The sequence below is a fragment of the Physeter macrocephalus genome, chromosome 19 (assembly GCF_002837175.3).
Source record: "Physeter macrocephalus isolate SW-GA chromosome 19, ASM283717v5, whole genome shotgun sequence".
NCBI lineage: Eukaryota > Metazoa > Chordata > Mammalia > Artiodactyla > Physeteridae > Physeter > Physeter macrocephalus.
Window position 1 is genome coordinate 48,340,092 of NC_041232.1, and position 15,846 is coordinate 48,355,937.

General features: G+C 38.6%; 1 protein-coding gene across 1 annotated transcript in view; it reads left to right on the forward strand.

Annotated features, from left to right (window-relative positions):
* The window catches only part of GALNT1 (polypeptide N-acetylgalactosaminyltransferase 1), an 82,506-nt gene that overhangs the window by 13,456 nt on the left and 53,204 nt on the right, over positions 1-15,846 (forward strand). Inside the window, exon 3 of the mRNA XM_007119797.4 lies at positions 9,850-10,024. Within this exon, the coding sequence (XP_007119859.2) occupies positions 9,850-10,024 (175 nt within the window). The remainder of the gene's footprint in view (positions 1-9,849; positions 10,025-15,846) is intronic.

Sequence of the window (15,846 nt, forward strand, 5' to 3'; positions counted from 1 at the left end):
TTCCCCTCACTCCACCTTAATTCATTGCCATTTATAGTGGGAGCTCATGGTGTTCTGTCTTAAATGCAAAGGCATGAAAAGTAAGAAAGACTGGGACCTCTGTAGTAGGTGAAGACACACTTAGTGAATGTTTTTTAAACTCTGATATGTGCTGGGCAGTGTGCTACGTGCTAGTGACATACACTTCAACAATACAAAAAAGCTCCTCCCTTTGGGGAATCCCAATCCAACAGGAGAGAAAGAATATAGTAAAATAGTGATACGATAGATAGCATACTAGAGATGTGCATGAGAGCAGGGGGAAGGAACACCGTGGGGCATCTGAGAAGGTGCAGCAAGGAAGCGTAATGCTCAAGCTGTAGTATCAGGGTGGACGGGTGTTTGTTAGGCTTGATGGGTGAGGGGAATACCTTCCAAGCAAAGGAGAGAAGCATGTGCAAGATAAGCAAGTGAGAGACAGAGTTAGTTGATGGATAGGAGAATGTGAGGAAAGAGCACGGGACGAAGCTGGGAGGTTAGCAGAGGCCACATCACAGGAAGCCTTTTATGACATGCTAAGGGTTTTGGACTGAATCCTGTAGGTGAGGCATGACATTGAAGGATTTTTTTGGCTGCGTCAGGTCTTAGTTGCGGCACGCGGGATCTTTTGTTGCTGCACACGGGCTGTTTGTTGCGGCGCACGGGCTTCTCTCTAGTTGTGGTGCGCAGGCTCCAAGGCGCGTGGCCTCTGTAGTTTGTGGCATGCAGGCTCTCTAGTTGAGGCCCGTGAGCTCAGTAGTTGTGGCGTGCAGGCTTAGTTGCCTTGCAGCATGTGGGATCTTAGTTCCCTGACCAGGGATCGAACCCTTGTCGCCTGCATTGTAAGGCAGATTGTTTACCACTGGACCACCAGGGAAGTCCCATTGAAGGATTTTAAACAAGGGAATCAGTAACCTGATGGGATCCAGACTTTCAGAAGGAAGTTTGATGGTCACGTGGCTGATATATTGGCTTGGCGTTTAAAAGCCGAAGTTCCTTCGGTTTTTAAATAAAAATAAAAAGACACATATTTCATTTTCACCAAGAACTTTATTGAACAACATATTCACAGTTTTGTACCACTACCTTCTGCCATTTTTCAGGCAACTTCAGTTGTGGTGCGCAGGCTCCAAGGCGCGTGGCCTCTGTAGTTTGTGGCATGCAGGCTCTCTAGTTGAGGCCCGTGAGCTCAGTAGTTGTGGCGTGCAGGCTTAGTTGCCTTGCAGCATGTGGGATCTTAGTTCCCTGACCAGGGATCGAACCCTTGTCGCCTGCATTGTAAGGCAGATTGTTTACCACTGGACCACCAGGGAAGTCCCATTGAAGGATTTTAAACAAGGGAATCAGTAACCTGATGGGATCCAGACTTTCAGAAGGAAGTTTGATGGTCACGTGGCTGATATATTGGCTTGGCGTTTAAAAGCCGAAGTTCCTTCGGTTTTTAAATAAAAATAAAAAGACACATATTTCATTTTCACCAAGAACTTTATTGAACAACATATTCACAGTTTTGTACCACTACCTTCTGCCATTTTTCAGGCAACTTCATAATTCCATCTTCCCAAAACTTTTTATCTTTTTGAGCAAAGAACTGTTTTCAGGTGCCTTTTACAGTCTTCCAGGGGATTGAAATTTTTTCCATTAAGAGGCTTTTGTAAAGACCGAAATAAATGGAAATCTAAAGGTGCAGTGTCTGGTGAAAATGGCAGATGAATCAGAACTTCCCAGCCAAGCTGTAACAGTTTTTGCCTGGTCATCAAAGAAGCATATGGTTTTGTGTTAATCCTGATGGAAAATTATGCATTTTCTTTTGACTAATTCTGGACCCTTTCTGTCAAGTGCTGCTTTCACTTGGTCTAATTGGGATGGAAAATTATGCATTTTCTTTTGACTAATTCTGGACCCTTTCTGTCAAGTGCTGCTTTCAGTTGGTCTAATTGGGAGCAGTACTTGTTGGAATTAATCATTTGGTTTCTGGAAGGGGCTCATAATAGAGGACTCCCTTCCAATCCCACCGTATACACAACATCACCTTCTTTGGATGAAGACCAGCCTTCGGTGTGATTGGTGGTGGTTCATTCACTTGCCCCACGATCTCTTCCATTCCACATTATTGTACAATATCCACTTTTCATCGCCTGTCACAATTTATTTTAAAAACGGAACGTTTCGTTACGTTTCAGCAGAGAATCTCATGGGGAAATACGGTCAAGAAGGTTTTTTTTCCACTTAATTTACGTGGAACCCAAACATCAAAGCGATTTACCTAACCAAGCTGGTGCAAATGATTTCAGCGCTTGATTTGGATATTTTGAGTATGTTGGCTGTCTCCCATGTGATATAACATTGATTGTTCTCAAGTAATGTCTCGATTTGATCCTTATCAACTTCAACTGGTCACCCCCACCTTGGAGCATTGTCCAGCAAAAAAATCTCCAGCACAAAACTTCGCAGACCACTTTTGACATGTTCGATCAGTCACAGCACCTTCTCCATACACTGCACAAATATTTTTTGTGTTTCAGTTGCATTTTTACCTTTCTTGTAATAAAAAAGCATAATATGCCGAAAATGTTGCTTTTTTTTCTTCCGTCTTCAATATTAAAATGGCTACACAAAAATTCACAGATTCTGATGTTTTTTTTTTAATGCATGCTGATATGACAGCTGTCACAATACAATCTAACAAAAATGTTTCAAATGAAGTTAAAGACAACTAAGCACTACTAGAGCCATCGTATGGGAAAAACCAAACACTTTTTGGCCAACCCAATACTAGCAGGGAATGAGATGGCAGAGACTGGTTGTGAGGCCGCTGGGAAGGTTTGGAGAAGGTCTTGGGGCCTACACTAAAATGACACTGGAGATGGAGAGGAAATAAAATATATGAGAAGTTTGTAAATAGTGGCGTTTACATAGCATGGGGAGTCACTGAATGTAGGTAATAACGGAAAGTGAAAAGTCTAAGATGACTCTCAGGCTTTCCTCTTTGGATGAATTGATACGAGGTGGGGCCCCCAGAGGCGAAGTGGCTTTGGTGAGAAGGCAGAAGGATGAGTTGCGTTTGGAGCGTTTAACGGGGTGTTGGGAGGGATGTTCTGCAGCACAGGGTGGCTGGGGTAGGGCACATGGGCGGCAGTGTGGGCTTCAGCAGTGTGTGGATGTTGGAAGAGACAGGCCTGTGTTAGAGAGGATCATGGAGGATCAGCAAAGGGAAATAAGGCTTCTGGAAGTCAGAGTAGGGGGAGAAGCCAGGGGGAGTGGGGTCATGGAAATCCAGGGGTGATGTTTGTTCAGAGATTTTACCTGAGATGAAGAAGTGGTTCTGATGTGTTTCCCAACAGGGGGTTTCTTGTGACCCTAGCAAGTGCCATTTCAGTGCCAGTGGATTTGATATTACTGATGTGTAGCTTATCCTTTTAGGAAGCTTCCACACAAAGAGATAGAGAGTACAGTAGTTTAAAAGAAAGGAATGGAGCCAGAGTTGGTTTTCTCTGAATGTATGTATTTTTTATGTATGTTGAGGGAGAGGTTTAAAATATAAAGTAATGAAGTAATACTTGAAAGAGCCAATTCTCAGCAGATGAGACATTGTGGTATCAACCATAAGAAAAGGATTATCCTTGAAGAGGATTCTAAGGTTAATACGGTTTTGGAAAACCACTAGTAGCATGAGCATCAAGGAAAAGGAGTAGCTTTTATACAAAGTACAGAAGTACAAAGTAAAGGAGAAATGGTCTGAAAGTAACAATGTGGGGCTATGAGAGAGCATCGTTACCTCCTGGGAGACGGAGAATGAAAGTTGTTGAGGGTTGTGAGGTTAGTGGGCTCTGGGGAAGAGCTGGATTTAAGTCTGGTAGATGGGCCCCCTGTTGAGACAAGACAGTGTATTCATAGAATCTTTATAATGGCCTGGGGGCATCAGGGTGTTGAGTGGGACAGGCTGAGAAGGCCGTGAGCAGCGGAAGGATGAGAGAAGCACTGAGCAGTAAGCCAAGAGGTGAGTTAATAGCTGAAGGGAGAGACTTGGAGAGGCCAGCGGTTCCAGATGGGGCCCTAGAGCATCCATTTTTTCAAACTGTGTTCCATGTAGCCTTAAGGGATTGAAGGGAAAGAGTGAGGAAATGATTTAGGGAAGGGGGACAATTGATGCTAAGCAAGAACAGTTTGAAAAATCTGCTCTGATGTGAAGTTTCAGTGCAGTGGGCGCTGAGAGGTCTCAAGTAGCATCAGAGGCCTAAGGTTGTTAAGGCTCACAACATAAGGCTGCTGAGGAATTGTGGTGCCACTGAAGAGACCTTTTACTAAAATTGTTGGGAGAGGGTTGATAGGTGATGGGACCAAGGATGTGGACCTTCTTAGTGGAATTAGCAAGTACAGTCAGTGACCTAGAGGAATGTAGGTCTCTTTTGATAGAACACATAAGATCTCCAGGATATTCATTTTCTATGTCATTTCAAAAACCAAATCAAAACAAAAAAGCAAAAAAACAATGAGCAGATACAACACTCCAGAGCAATTGTCTCAGTATTGTAAGGACCTCATTTCTGAACTTCTTTGAACTGCTTTAGAGTGCCAATTTGGTGAAATTTACCAAATTCTGTTCTTTATACTATTGTGTGCAAAAAGGTGTCCTATTTTTAAGCAGAATGGATTCATTATCCTTATGATAATGCTTATAAGATTATCGTTGATATATTTAGTTTTCTAGGATTCTTACATTTACTTGTTACTTGCCTGCGTCAGGTAACAACAGGCCAGTCTTTGGTGTTTCAGAGGGTTGGTTTTGTTTTGTTTTATTTTATTTTCCTGAGCAGTTCTCTCTCATAGTTTTATTCTTGTATTTTATACCCCAGACTGTCTGAGAATAGCAAAATTCTTCTGTTGCTAGAGAATTAGATTAGATTCCCTTTGAAAAAACAGGGTTAGTGTGGGTTATGTCTTGGGAATATTTTTGCAACTCTTCTGCTTTTTAGAATTAACTCATTCATTCAATTTATGGATTTGGATGTTGCATAGACTATTCAGTATTTTTACAGATGCAATTTCAAGTAGGAATTAATCCTTTGTGCCAGCACAGTACTTGATTTTCAGATTATTAAAATGTTGATTATTCAAGTTTTCATGTACTTCTGCTAGAATTATTTCAGTTGTCAAACAGTAGGAAAAATTTGAGAACATATTTTATAGAAGAAACTTCTGATGATTAAAAACTTAAAAATATTGTTAGTAAAGGCTTTCAGAAACTCTTTATTACAGACTTTTAGTGTGCTTAGAGTTTTATTTGAACACATTACAAATGAATTGAATATAAAATTGGAATGAGGGTTGAAACTGACAGGTGTTGAGGTAGCAGAGAGTTATCAATGAATTTTGTTATATGCAATAATATTTTGACGTTAAAAAAATCAGGTAATTTGCTTTGTTTATAGAATACATATTATATACACTAAGAAAGCAAAAACATTTCAGTTATCATTGTAAGCCACATCCCAATTTCAGAGATGTTAAAATATGGGAAAAAATATTTTGGAATAAGTGAAATATAGTGCATAAAAATAGTAAAGATAGTTGTATAATAAGGTAAGAAAATTGTTTGGGAGAAATGATGTTAGCCTTTTATCTTCCCCATCTTCCCCAAATGGGTATCATGTAACTTTATACCTCCTTATTCCACTTCCCTGAGAAAAATACAAATTAGAAATTTGTAAGATTTTTAAAAAACACATTCATAGGTATGTCATGTGGTTTGTATATGTGAATCTTATTTGGCGGCATTCAGAGTGAACCTGTAGTTTTTTCGGAAATTAAATTTTCTAAAACATGAAACTTCTCTACATTGTCATGTAAATGAAATTTAACTAAAGTATATAATAAAATGTTTGTTCTCACATAATACTTTGGAATAACACCTTAGTCACCCCCTTGTCAAAGTTGATTTGATTTTTAGAAATGATCTGCCTATAAAATTTTATGGCAACGAAAGTTTGCTTTTCAGTTCGGGAAATGATACTATCCAAACCCATTTCATTTGCTTTCAAACAAGTTTCACTGAACTCTCTTTTAATTTACATGAAAGACTGGTAAGTAGAATACAAGGAAAGTAAATGCTTACTGTCTTCTTGGTTAGTTGCTTCTTAGTACTGCAAGTGCATTAGTAGTAAAAATATTCACTAGCTAGTTGCATTTTATCCTGGCATCTTTGCCAAAGAAAATTAGTTTACTGGTTGGTGTAATTCTTCAGGATATTATCATTTCTAAATTAGAGTATTGTGGTGGATTCTGTAAGTCATGCAGTATAGTCATATAACTTTTGATTAATGGTCATTTTAAAAGCTGCTCTGAGATCTCATGTGTATCAGTAGGTTAAAGTATATAATGTGGGTATTATACCAGATATTTAGATTATTAGTAAGTACCAGGTGACCAAATTTGTAAAGTATTGCAGCCAGGAGGATTTTATATGTTGTAAAGTTTTGCCCAATTCTTGAAGACCTCAAGGCTGGAGTTTTACTTCACTGTGATGGGGCAGGATTTTAACTTTCTGGTCATACAGTCTCTTAGGCTGTAAGCAGTCAAGTTTATACTTACTGGTTCTACAGTAATAATTTCTTGAGTGCTCCTTCATGCTCCCCCAATCCTCATGGAAAATTTTCAAACATAAACAAAAGTAGAGAAAAATAGAAAATTGATCTCCCATATACCCATCATCTGGCTTCAACAGTTATCAACTCAAAGCTAGTCTTGTGGCATAGAGACATGGATACCTCTTTCTTTTTGTCCTCCCCACCCCCTGTTTTTGGTTGTTGTTGAAGAAGAAGAAATTGCTTTCTTTGTTTTCTCCAGTTTCCCACCGTCAGGATTTGCATCCCTTTAATGTTTTTTTTATCATTTCCTCTGTCCCCTATATTTCCTGTGAATTGGTAAGTAAGTCCAGAGGCTTGATCAGATTCAGGATCTACCCCACCTTGCCCCCAGCAAAAATGTTATAGATGGTGTTCTGTATAACTTAATACTCAATTAAAAAACTGAGTAGTGTGAAAATGTTTCCATTTTAACTTTTCTTTAAAGCATCATCTTATGCTAAAATAGGGCACAGGTAACTGAAGGATATTTGTAATCAGGGCCACTAGATGTCTCCTACCTACTCTTCAGGTTATCTGTGCCATGCAGATAAAATAACTGTTACCTCTAGAAGTCCGCTGCTTTATACTGACGCCTGAATGTCCCAACCCCCAAATCTGTTAATTACTCTTTATTTTCAGAGAGAGGTAAGTAAGAATTGACTCTGAGAGTTTTTTTTTTTTTTTTTTTTTTTTTTTTTTTTTGGTATGCGGGCCTCCCTCTGCTGCGGCCTCTCCCGTTGCGGAGCACAGGCCCCGGACGCGCAGGCTCAGCGGCCATGGCTCACGGGCCCAGCCGCTCCGCGGCATGTGGGATCCTCCCAGACCGGGGCGCGAACCCGGTTCCCCTGCATCGGCAGGCGGACGCGCAACCACTGCGCCACCAGGGAAGCCCAACTCTGAGAGTTTTATAATTCATGATTTTTAAAGTTTTAAAAGCTTAGATGGGCATTATACTTCTGTACTTACAGTTTTTATTACACTTGGCATTGAAAATTTTTGTCACTGAGAATTTTTTAATTCTTATATTTAAAGAGCTTACTTGACAAAAATTAGGCGGGATTTGTTTTTAAAAATTGTATTATAAGAGTTTCCTGTAATTTATTTCCTAATATTTTAACTTTCTTCCTGGAATCACAGTTCATTCTGAGAATGGGGAAAGTTATTATCCACCATTTTTTTCCTTGATAGTCCTCTAGAATAGATTTTATATTCTAGACAGAGTTTTTGAAGACACAGTGAATAATATTCTGCAGCTCTGGTATTGGTAGGTTGCTTTGTACCCCATCTGAACAGTCATCCTGTAGGTCAGCTTTACCAGCTAGAGCTGTTCTTGGGCAGATGAAGCTTGGCTGAAATGAGCTGGTTTGTCTACTGCCTTGATGTCTTCATTTTTGTCCAGAGACTTTCGGGGATGCCTAAAAAACAAACTGTAGGAGAATAAAACTTTCAGCTTTAAAAATAAACAAGTAATGTACAAAACAGATATTTTCATCCCATTCTTATCCTCACCTCATTTTCTACCCATCCCTCTTAGATGGGAAATTTAACAATTTTTTTTCAAATTTAATATATTCTAGAACATATTTTTCTTGGAACACTTTTCAACATCTCAAAAGCATATAGCAAGGAACAAGATTTGGGAATTGCTGATCAGGAATATTATTCTTTTTACTAATATAGCCGGTCCTCCATATCCATGGGTTATACAGAGGCCTGACCGTACCACACCTTTTTATATAAGGGACTTGTGCGTCTGTGGATTTTGATATCCACAGGGCGGGGTGAGGGGGTTGTCTTGGAACCAGTGCCCCATGGATACGGAGGGACAACTGTATATTACGAGATAATATTACTTCTGATTAGAATTATATTTCTTTTTTTATTAATAAGGTTATTTACTAGATATATTTCAAATATGTAATCTACATATGTGGAATACATAATTTTAACACATTCCACTTAGCATTTTAAAAAATGAAGCATTTTTCTAGCCCACAAAGGAAACGTTAATACCTTTCAAAAGGTAGGAAGTTTAAGCCACATGAGGGTAGAGAACATGTCATGTCTTGTCTGCACTGATCCTCAGTGCCTGGCATAGTGGCTGCTATGATGTAGGTGCTCATTAAATATTTATTGTTGGAAGGCTGTATTTTCTCACTTAAGTGCAATAAAATAAAAAAGTTTACAAATGACTGTTTCAACAAATAAAAAGCTCAAAGCATAAAAGAAATTCAAAATAAAAGAAATTCCCAAGAATTATATTTCTTGATGCTCCACCTTGCATATGCTTATTATAATGTCTACTATTGTCAATTCTAGGATTTCATTTTGACTTATTTTGAATAACACTTTTACTCACATATTAATTTAGCATATAGTTATAAAATGTCTATAAAACACTGCTAAATTCCACAGAAGGTACATGAATGAACAAAAAACTCCAGCTAAAAAAGAGATCATAATCTAGCTAGGGGAGGGTGTCATAGGCAGGTTTAGCGATAATAATAAGAGAGAACTATTGATTAGAGACATAGAGCCCTGGACAAAATGATGTAGTAGTCAAGAGTAGTAAATGATCACTCTAGAGAGATGCAGAAAAGCTGCAGGAAAGAAGCTGTTTTATCTGGGCCTTGAAGGACAAGTGTGAGTTTGGTATTGCAGAGGTAGAGGTAGGAAGGAGGTGCCAAGGGAGGGGCCAGTGTGAGCAAAGGCACCAACTCAAGAAGACATGAGGCACATGGAGGAAAGTAGTGGGTGCTGTTTTGACTGGAGGATGAGGATCCGGGGGGGTGGGAGGTGGAGACCCCAGCAAGTGGTGGGTTGGGGAAGTTAGATTAAATTTCCTATTAAAGAGATTGGCCTCTAGGAGACCATGAGAATAACACAATGAAGGCTATGCTTCATTGGAGATTAAATCTCCAATGATCTTCAAGGGAGATTAATGTGGTAACGATATCAGAGATGGGAGTTCCAAGGCCATGAAGTGATTCAGGTGAGTGGTGCAAAGTGAGGAGGTCTTGAGTCAGGACGAGGCGTGGAAGCGGAGGACAAGGCAGCCCCTAGGCGGTGTCTCGGACTGGGAGAGGATGGGCTCAGAAATGGCTCTGGTTGTTGAGGGCATAGTTTAAACTCAAATGTTATTCAACAGAAACATGAATCACTTGTTATACAATTAATGTTAGTTAAGTTTCCTCCTTATTCTTAGTTCTAGAGCCAGTACAAAAGCCTCATGAAGGTCCTGGAGAAATGGGGAAGCCAGTCGTCATTCCTAAAGAGGATCAAGAAAAGATGAAAGAGATGTTTAAAATCAATCAGTTCAATTTAATGGCAAGTGAGATGATTGCACTCAACAGATCTTTACCAGATGTTAGGTTAGAAGGGTAAGTACCTAGTGTGGTCCTAATAGTATTTAATATGAATGAAAAGTATGTTATGAATTCCCAATAAATTGCACTTTAGTGTTGACTGTTCTTAAAGTGATTGTTACATCACTAAGTTACTACTTACCCCCCCACTTAAATAATTAAATGCTGATAAAATGATACCTCAAGTTCTAGTGATCATTGGGACTATATATTTTAGGCTTTGGAAGATAATTGTTTATCTTGATAGATTAGTAGGGATTTTAAACTTCATTATTAACAAATCATTTATATAATTAATTTTTTGATTTGAATTTTATTTTATTTTTGTTTATACAGCAGGTTCTTATTAGTTATCTGTTTTATACATATTAGTGTATACATGTCAGTCCCAATCTCCCAATTCATCCCACCACCACCCCCCACCCTGCTTTCCCCCATTGGTGTATATAATTAATTTTTTACAAGATTCTTTTAAGTTGTGTGTAACTTAAAATGGTGAAGTATACAGTCATAAGCATACAGATTACTGAATTTTTACATATGTATGTACCTGTCTAACCATCATCCAAATCAAGTTATAGAACATTTCCATCACCCCTGAAAGTTCTCTTATGTTCCTTTCCAGTCAATACTCCCACCCCCAGGGGCAGCCACTGTTTTGATCTCAAAACATAGATTAGCTTTGTCTTTATTTGAACTGTTTATAAATGGACCCATACTGTTTATATTCTTTGGTGTCTCTGAGATCCATGTTGTTGCATATATCAGAAACTTATTCTTGTCCATTGCAGTGTTGTGGTTTGTTATGTGAATATACCATAGTTTATTTACATGTTGATAGATATTTGTGTTGTTTCCACTTATTGACTATTGTGAATAAAGGCTATGGTGACATTTCTGTGCACATTTTAGGAAGACTTAAGCTCTCATTTCTATTTGGTGTATGTATTGGGGAAAGAAATAGGGTATACACTTAAGTAGCTTTAGCACATGCTGCCAAACATTTTTCCAAGATGGTTGTACCAACTTACACTCCTACCAGCAATATAAGGCCCAGTTGTGCCATATGAAGAAGGTAATACAAGGTATCTGGACTAGAGGACAACAGGCCCAGTTAAAAGCAAGGGAACTGTACAGAGAAAGGTAGATCAAATGAACATATACATTCTAGCTGTTGAGACACCCTAGCCACCTTGTTTTCTGTGGCTCCCATTAATGCCAGCAGCCAGGCTTTATCCCTCCAGGCAGGAGATTGGAGGATCTTTTTCAGCAGAATTGGACTAGCCCTAGAGAAAAGCAAAACAACTGCAAACACTGACATCAGAGATTCTCCAACTTAATAGCATAGCCTGATCACTCCAGTGGAGGATACTCATAGTCACTAAGCCTCACTTAAATATTCAGAGCTTATATTCAGTTTTTTGGCCTTCCATTTTTAGTAATAGATGACCAAGGAATACTAGACATCACAGGAAACCCTCAAACATGTAAAGTATAATTCAAAACTTTAAGCAACTTGGAGGAAGCAAAGACTGACTATTCAGGAGGAAGAAAACTTAAAAAGAAATAATTAGTAATCCCAATGAAATAAGAAAACATATTACAACCATAAAACAAGAATAGGATACCATTCAAAAAATAGACTGAGAGAACCAAGAGCTTTTGGGAATTAAAACAAAACTCAATAGCAGGTTGGGAGGAAATCTTCCATAAAAATAGATCAAAGAGATGGACAATAGTAAAAGCATAGAAATTGAATTGACTATCAATGAGGACCAATATTTGATTAATAGGAGTCTCAAAGAGAACAACAAAAAAAGTGAGGAGAGGGATAGGCAGGTGGGAAGGGGAAAATTTATCCACCAGTTTTTTCCAGAACTGGATTGTACAGGTTTTGGATTGAAAGACCATTAAGTTTTCAGGACAATAGATGAAAACAGACTGCACCCCCAAGGCATTGTGACTTTGAGAACACTGGCAATCATTCCCTGAAAACGACCTCTTATAAGTTTCTCTTGAGAAGAAAGCAGATCACAATCAAAGGATTATTTATCAGAATATCTTCAGACTTCTCAGCAGCAACTCTGGAAACAAAGGAGCAAACTTCTAAAGGAAAATAACTTCCAACCTAGAATTCTGTATGCATCCAAATTAACAATAAAGTGCACAGGTTAAATAAGGACATTTTGGGAATGCAAGGTCTCAAAACATTGAACTGCCGCCACATATCTTTTCTTGGGAAGTTACTGGCTTGTGCTCCACCAAAAGAGGACTTAAATCAAGGAAAAGGTTAACACAGGATGTAGAAGACGGGAGATCTGATGTGCGAGAGATAGTGGGAATCTCTGGAAGATGGTGTAAGGACAGCCACGGGTGAGAGTTGTGCAGGCAGAGAAGCAGCCAGCCCAGGTGGGAGCAGCTCAGAAAATGCTCACCAGGAGAGACTTCAAGGAGATGTTGTTGAAGTCATACCTGATAAGGCTGAATGTCTTGGAGAGATGTAGACAATTGATGGAGAATTGGGGATTGAATTAGTAATAAGTACATAGAAAACCATCACAAGAAAAAAATTAAACAATCATTAAATCCAGGGAAAATTTTTTAAAGTTGTTCAGAGAAGGCAAAGGTAATCATAGTTTATTATATGGCACAGCTTTGAATAAGTCATAATAAGGTAACCATTGAATATTGTGCATGTAAAAATTAAACTGAGGGGATATAGAGTATTCATCCAGCAAATTGGTTAAGTGGACATCAGTCAAGAGAAGCTTCATTGTAAACTTAGGTTTTCACAAACTGTGTACTTTCCTGAGTAATTTAAAAATTATCGAAGAAAGCTAGACTCCTCAGGGAAGTCTCAGTTAAATTCAGTGATGTCTGCATTAAAAAGAACCTTAACTATTATTGTTTATAGTAGAGTTGTTTTTGCGCTTTTAATAATTCCCCTGAATACATCACCACTCTCAACACGTTTTATTAAGTGTTTATTTTTTAAAATCTTTTACATGGTTCTTGAAGATACTTTTATTAATGAGTAGCTTATAAGTATATTAAATATAAACACTAGTTTTTGCACAGTGAACAACTTCATGATATAAAGATCAGTGTTTAAATGGTGTGATACGTATGCTTGTGCACCAAATTTTGGGCTTGATGAGGACTTCTCAGACTTGAAAAAATCCTGCTTTGTGCAGGATTGCTAGTCCAGCTGCTAATACGCAGTCCTTCTGGCCAACCATTGGGTCTCTGTGGGACAGGGCTGCTTCATGGGGTGGCACAAAGTCACTACTACCACTGAATAGCCATTATTTGCCCTCTTGTTCCATTTCTGTGCTTTTATCCTTTTTTTAAAAAAAAAGTTTTGAAAAACTTTTTATTATGGAAATTTTCAAATATATACAAAAATAGAGATAATAGTCTGAACCCTAATGTATCCATCACCTTGCTTCAACAGTTCCTAAAAGTTCTCTTTTATACCCTCTAAGATGTCCTGCAACAATCTCCTTCTCCTGGTATTTACACTTCTGTGTGGTCTCTTCCTGTGTTGTGCTAGGGTTGGTCTGTATGACCAGCAGTACAAGTGATAGAGTGTCATTTTCAGGATTGGGTTATAAAATATACTGTGGTTTCCAATTTGGTCTTTTATTCTCACTTGGACCATTGACTCTGAGGTAAGCCAGCTGACATGACAGAAATGGCCCTGTGGAGAAGCCCACATGGTTTGTGGATTTTGGGGATCAACCAGGTGAGTGAGATTAGGAGCAGATTCCCCAACCTCAGGCAAAGACCTACCATTTGCAAATATTACAATATTTGTCTCTGAAAGATAGGACTTATAGAACAAAAAAAAAAGGAAAGGGAAAAATCATGATACCGTTTTTCATACCTAAAAAAAGTCTTAACAGTGATTCCTTGATAACATGAAATATCCAGGTAAATTTCCCTAGTTATGTCATATATTTTCCTTTTTTAAGAGTGTTTGTATCGGCATGCAAACAAGGTACACACATTGCAACTGGTAGATATCTATCTCAAGCGTCTCTTAGTCTGTAGGTTCCATCTTCTTTTTTCCCTTACAGTTTATTATTTGAATACGACGTAGAGCGTCTTGTATCTTTCCTGAGTCTGCATTTTGCTGATTGCTGGTGCCATTGATTGTGTTCTTCTGTTTCCTCTCTTCCCTTTAGATTGGTAGGTTAAAGGCATTTTGTACCAATATCCTTGAAGTCAAGTAAGTTGTGACCTATTAGACAGGCCTATTATATGTCCCATCAGTCTGTTTTCTATCATTGAAACTCCTATTAGCCAGACTTTGGACTGCTTGCATTGATTCTCTTAGTCGCTTTTATACTTCCAGGGAGAAATGCTAGGCTACCTTTCAGCTATTCTCTTGAATTTTTTATTTGTTAAATTTTTAATTACTAAGTCGTTGCTGTTGTTTTCTGACTTAAAGATACAGACACAAAACCCTGCAACTTAACTTTTTTATTCACAGAAATATTTGTGAGATGTTTAGTATGTAGCATTTTAATCTTTCTAGTTTTTAAAGTAATTTTAACTTTGGTTTAAAAAATTATCAGTCCCATGAGGCAGGCTGCTGTTAAGTGCCTCAGAGAGATTGCTGTAGCCCAGGACAATTGAATCAGGTTTGAATCCAGGACTTCTGACTTTTAATTCCCTTCTTTCTCTGCCTAATTGCTAAAGGTTATTTTTTTTCTCATTTTCTTAACTATTACTTTTAATGTTAGATGAAATTCTGGAAACAGATTAAAATCATGTATTTAGTAGAATTCTGTTTATTTTCTCATGTTAGATAAGCTTCTCTAGATGATTTGGATAAACTTCTGGGAGTTGCTCTGCTTATAATTTTTAAGACTTATGGTTTTTTTTTTTGCCGTACGCGGGCCTCTCACTGTTGTGGCCTCTCCCGTTGCGGAGCACAGGCTCCGGACGCGCAGGCCCAGCGGCCATGGTTCACGGGCCCAGCCGCTCCGCGGCATGTGGGATCCTCCCGGACCGGGGCACGAACCCGTGTCCCCTGCATCGGCAGGCGGACTCTCAACCACTGCGCCACCAGGGAAGCCCAAGACTTATGGTTTTATAATCTTTTAGGTGTTTTCAGTAACGTTGTTATAATTCTATAAATAGTAAGTGGTAGTTCTAAGGCTAATATGTATTTGTTTCCGTTAAATACAATTTTGAAAACAATATTGTAACATAAATTTTACTCTTTGTATCTGTATTTATCCTCTTATAGTATGATTTCTCCCTGCTTCATGAAATGTAAATTTTTGTTATACAAGTTTAGTGAGTTCCCTGATTTTTTGTTTTATCTGTTGCCTCAAAGACACACGTGGTAATTAGTAGTTTAAAAATATGCCTTAAAATATTTATCTTGAAGTATTTTTTCTTTTTTGTTTTCTTTTGGCTGCTTCGGTTGCTGTGCGCGGGCTTTCTTTAGTTGTGGCTGGTGGGGCCTACTCTTCATCACGGTGCGCAGCCTTTTCATTGCGGTGGCTTCTCTTGTTGCGGAGCATGGGCTCTAAGCGTGCGGGCTCAGTAGTTGTGGCGCGTGGGCTTAGTTGCTCTGCGGCATGTGGGATCTTCCCAGACTGGGGATCGAACCCGTGTCCCCTGCATTGGCAGGCGGATTCTTAACCACTGCGCCACCAGGGAAGCCCTCTTTTGCATTTTCCATCTTTCACTAGTGATCTCTCAGAAATTTTATTCTTTGGAAAACGTAGCTTTCTCTTTCCTTATTTTAGCTATTAATTTTTTTTGAATGAAATAGTCTAAACATTCAGAAAGCTATAGGAGATAACAAAGCTTTGTATCAA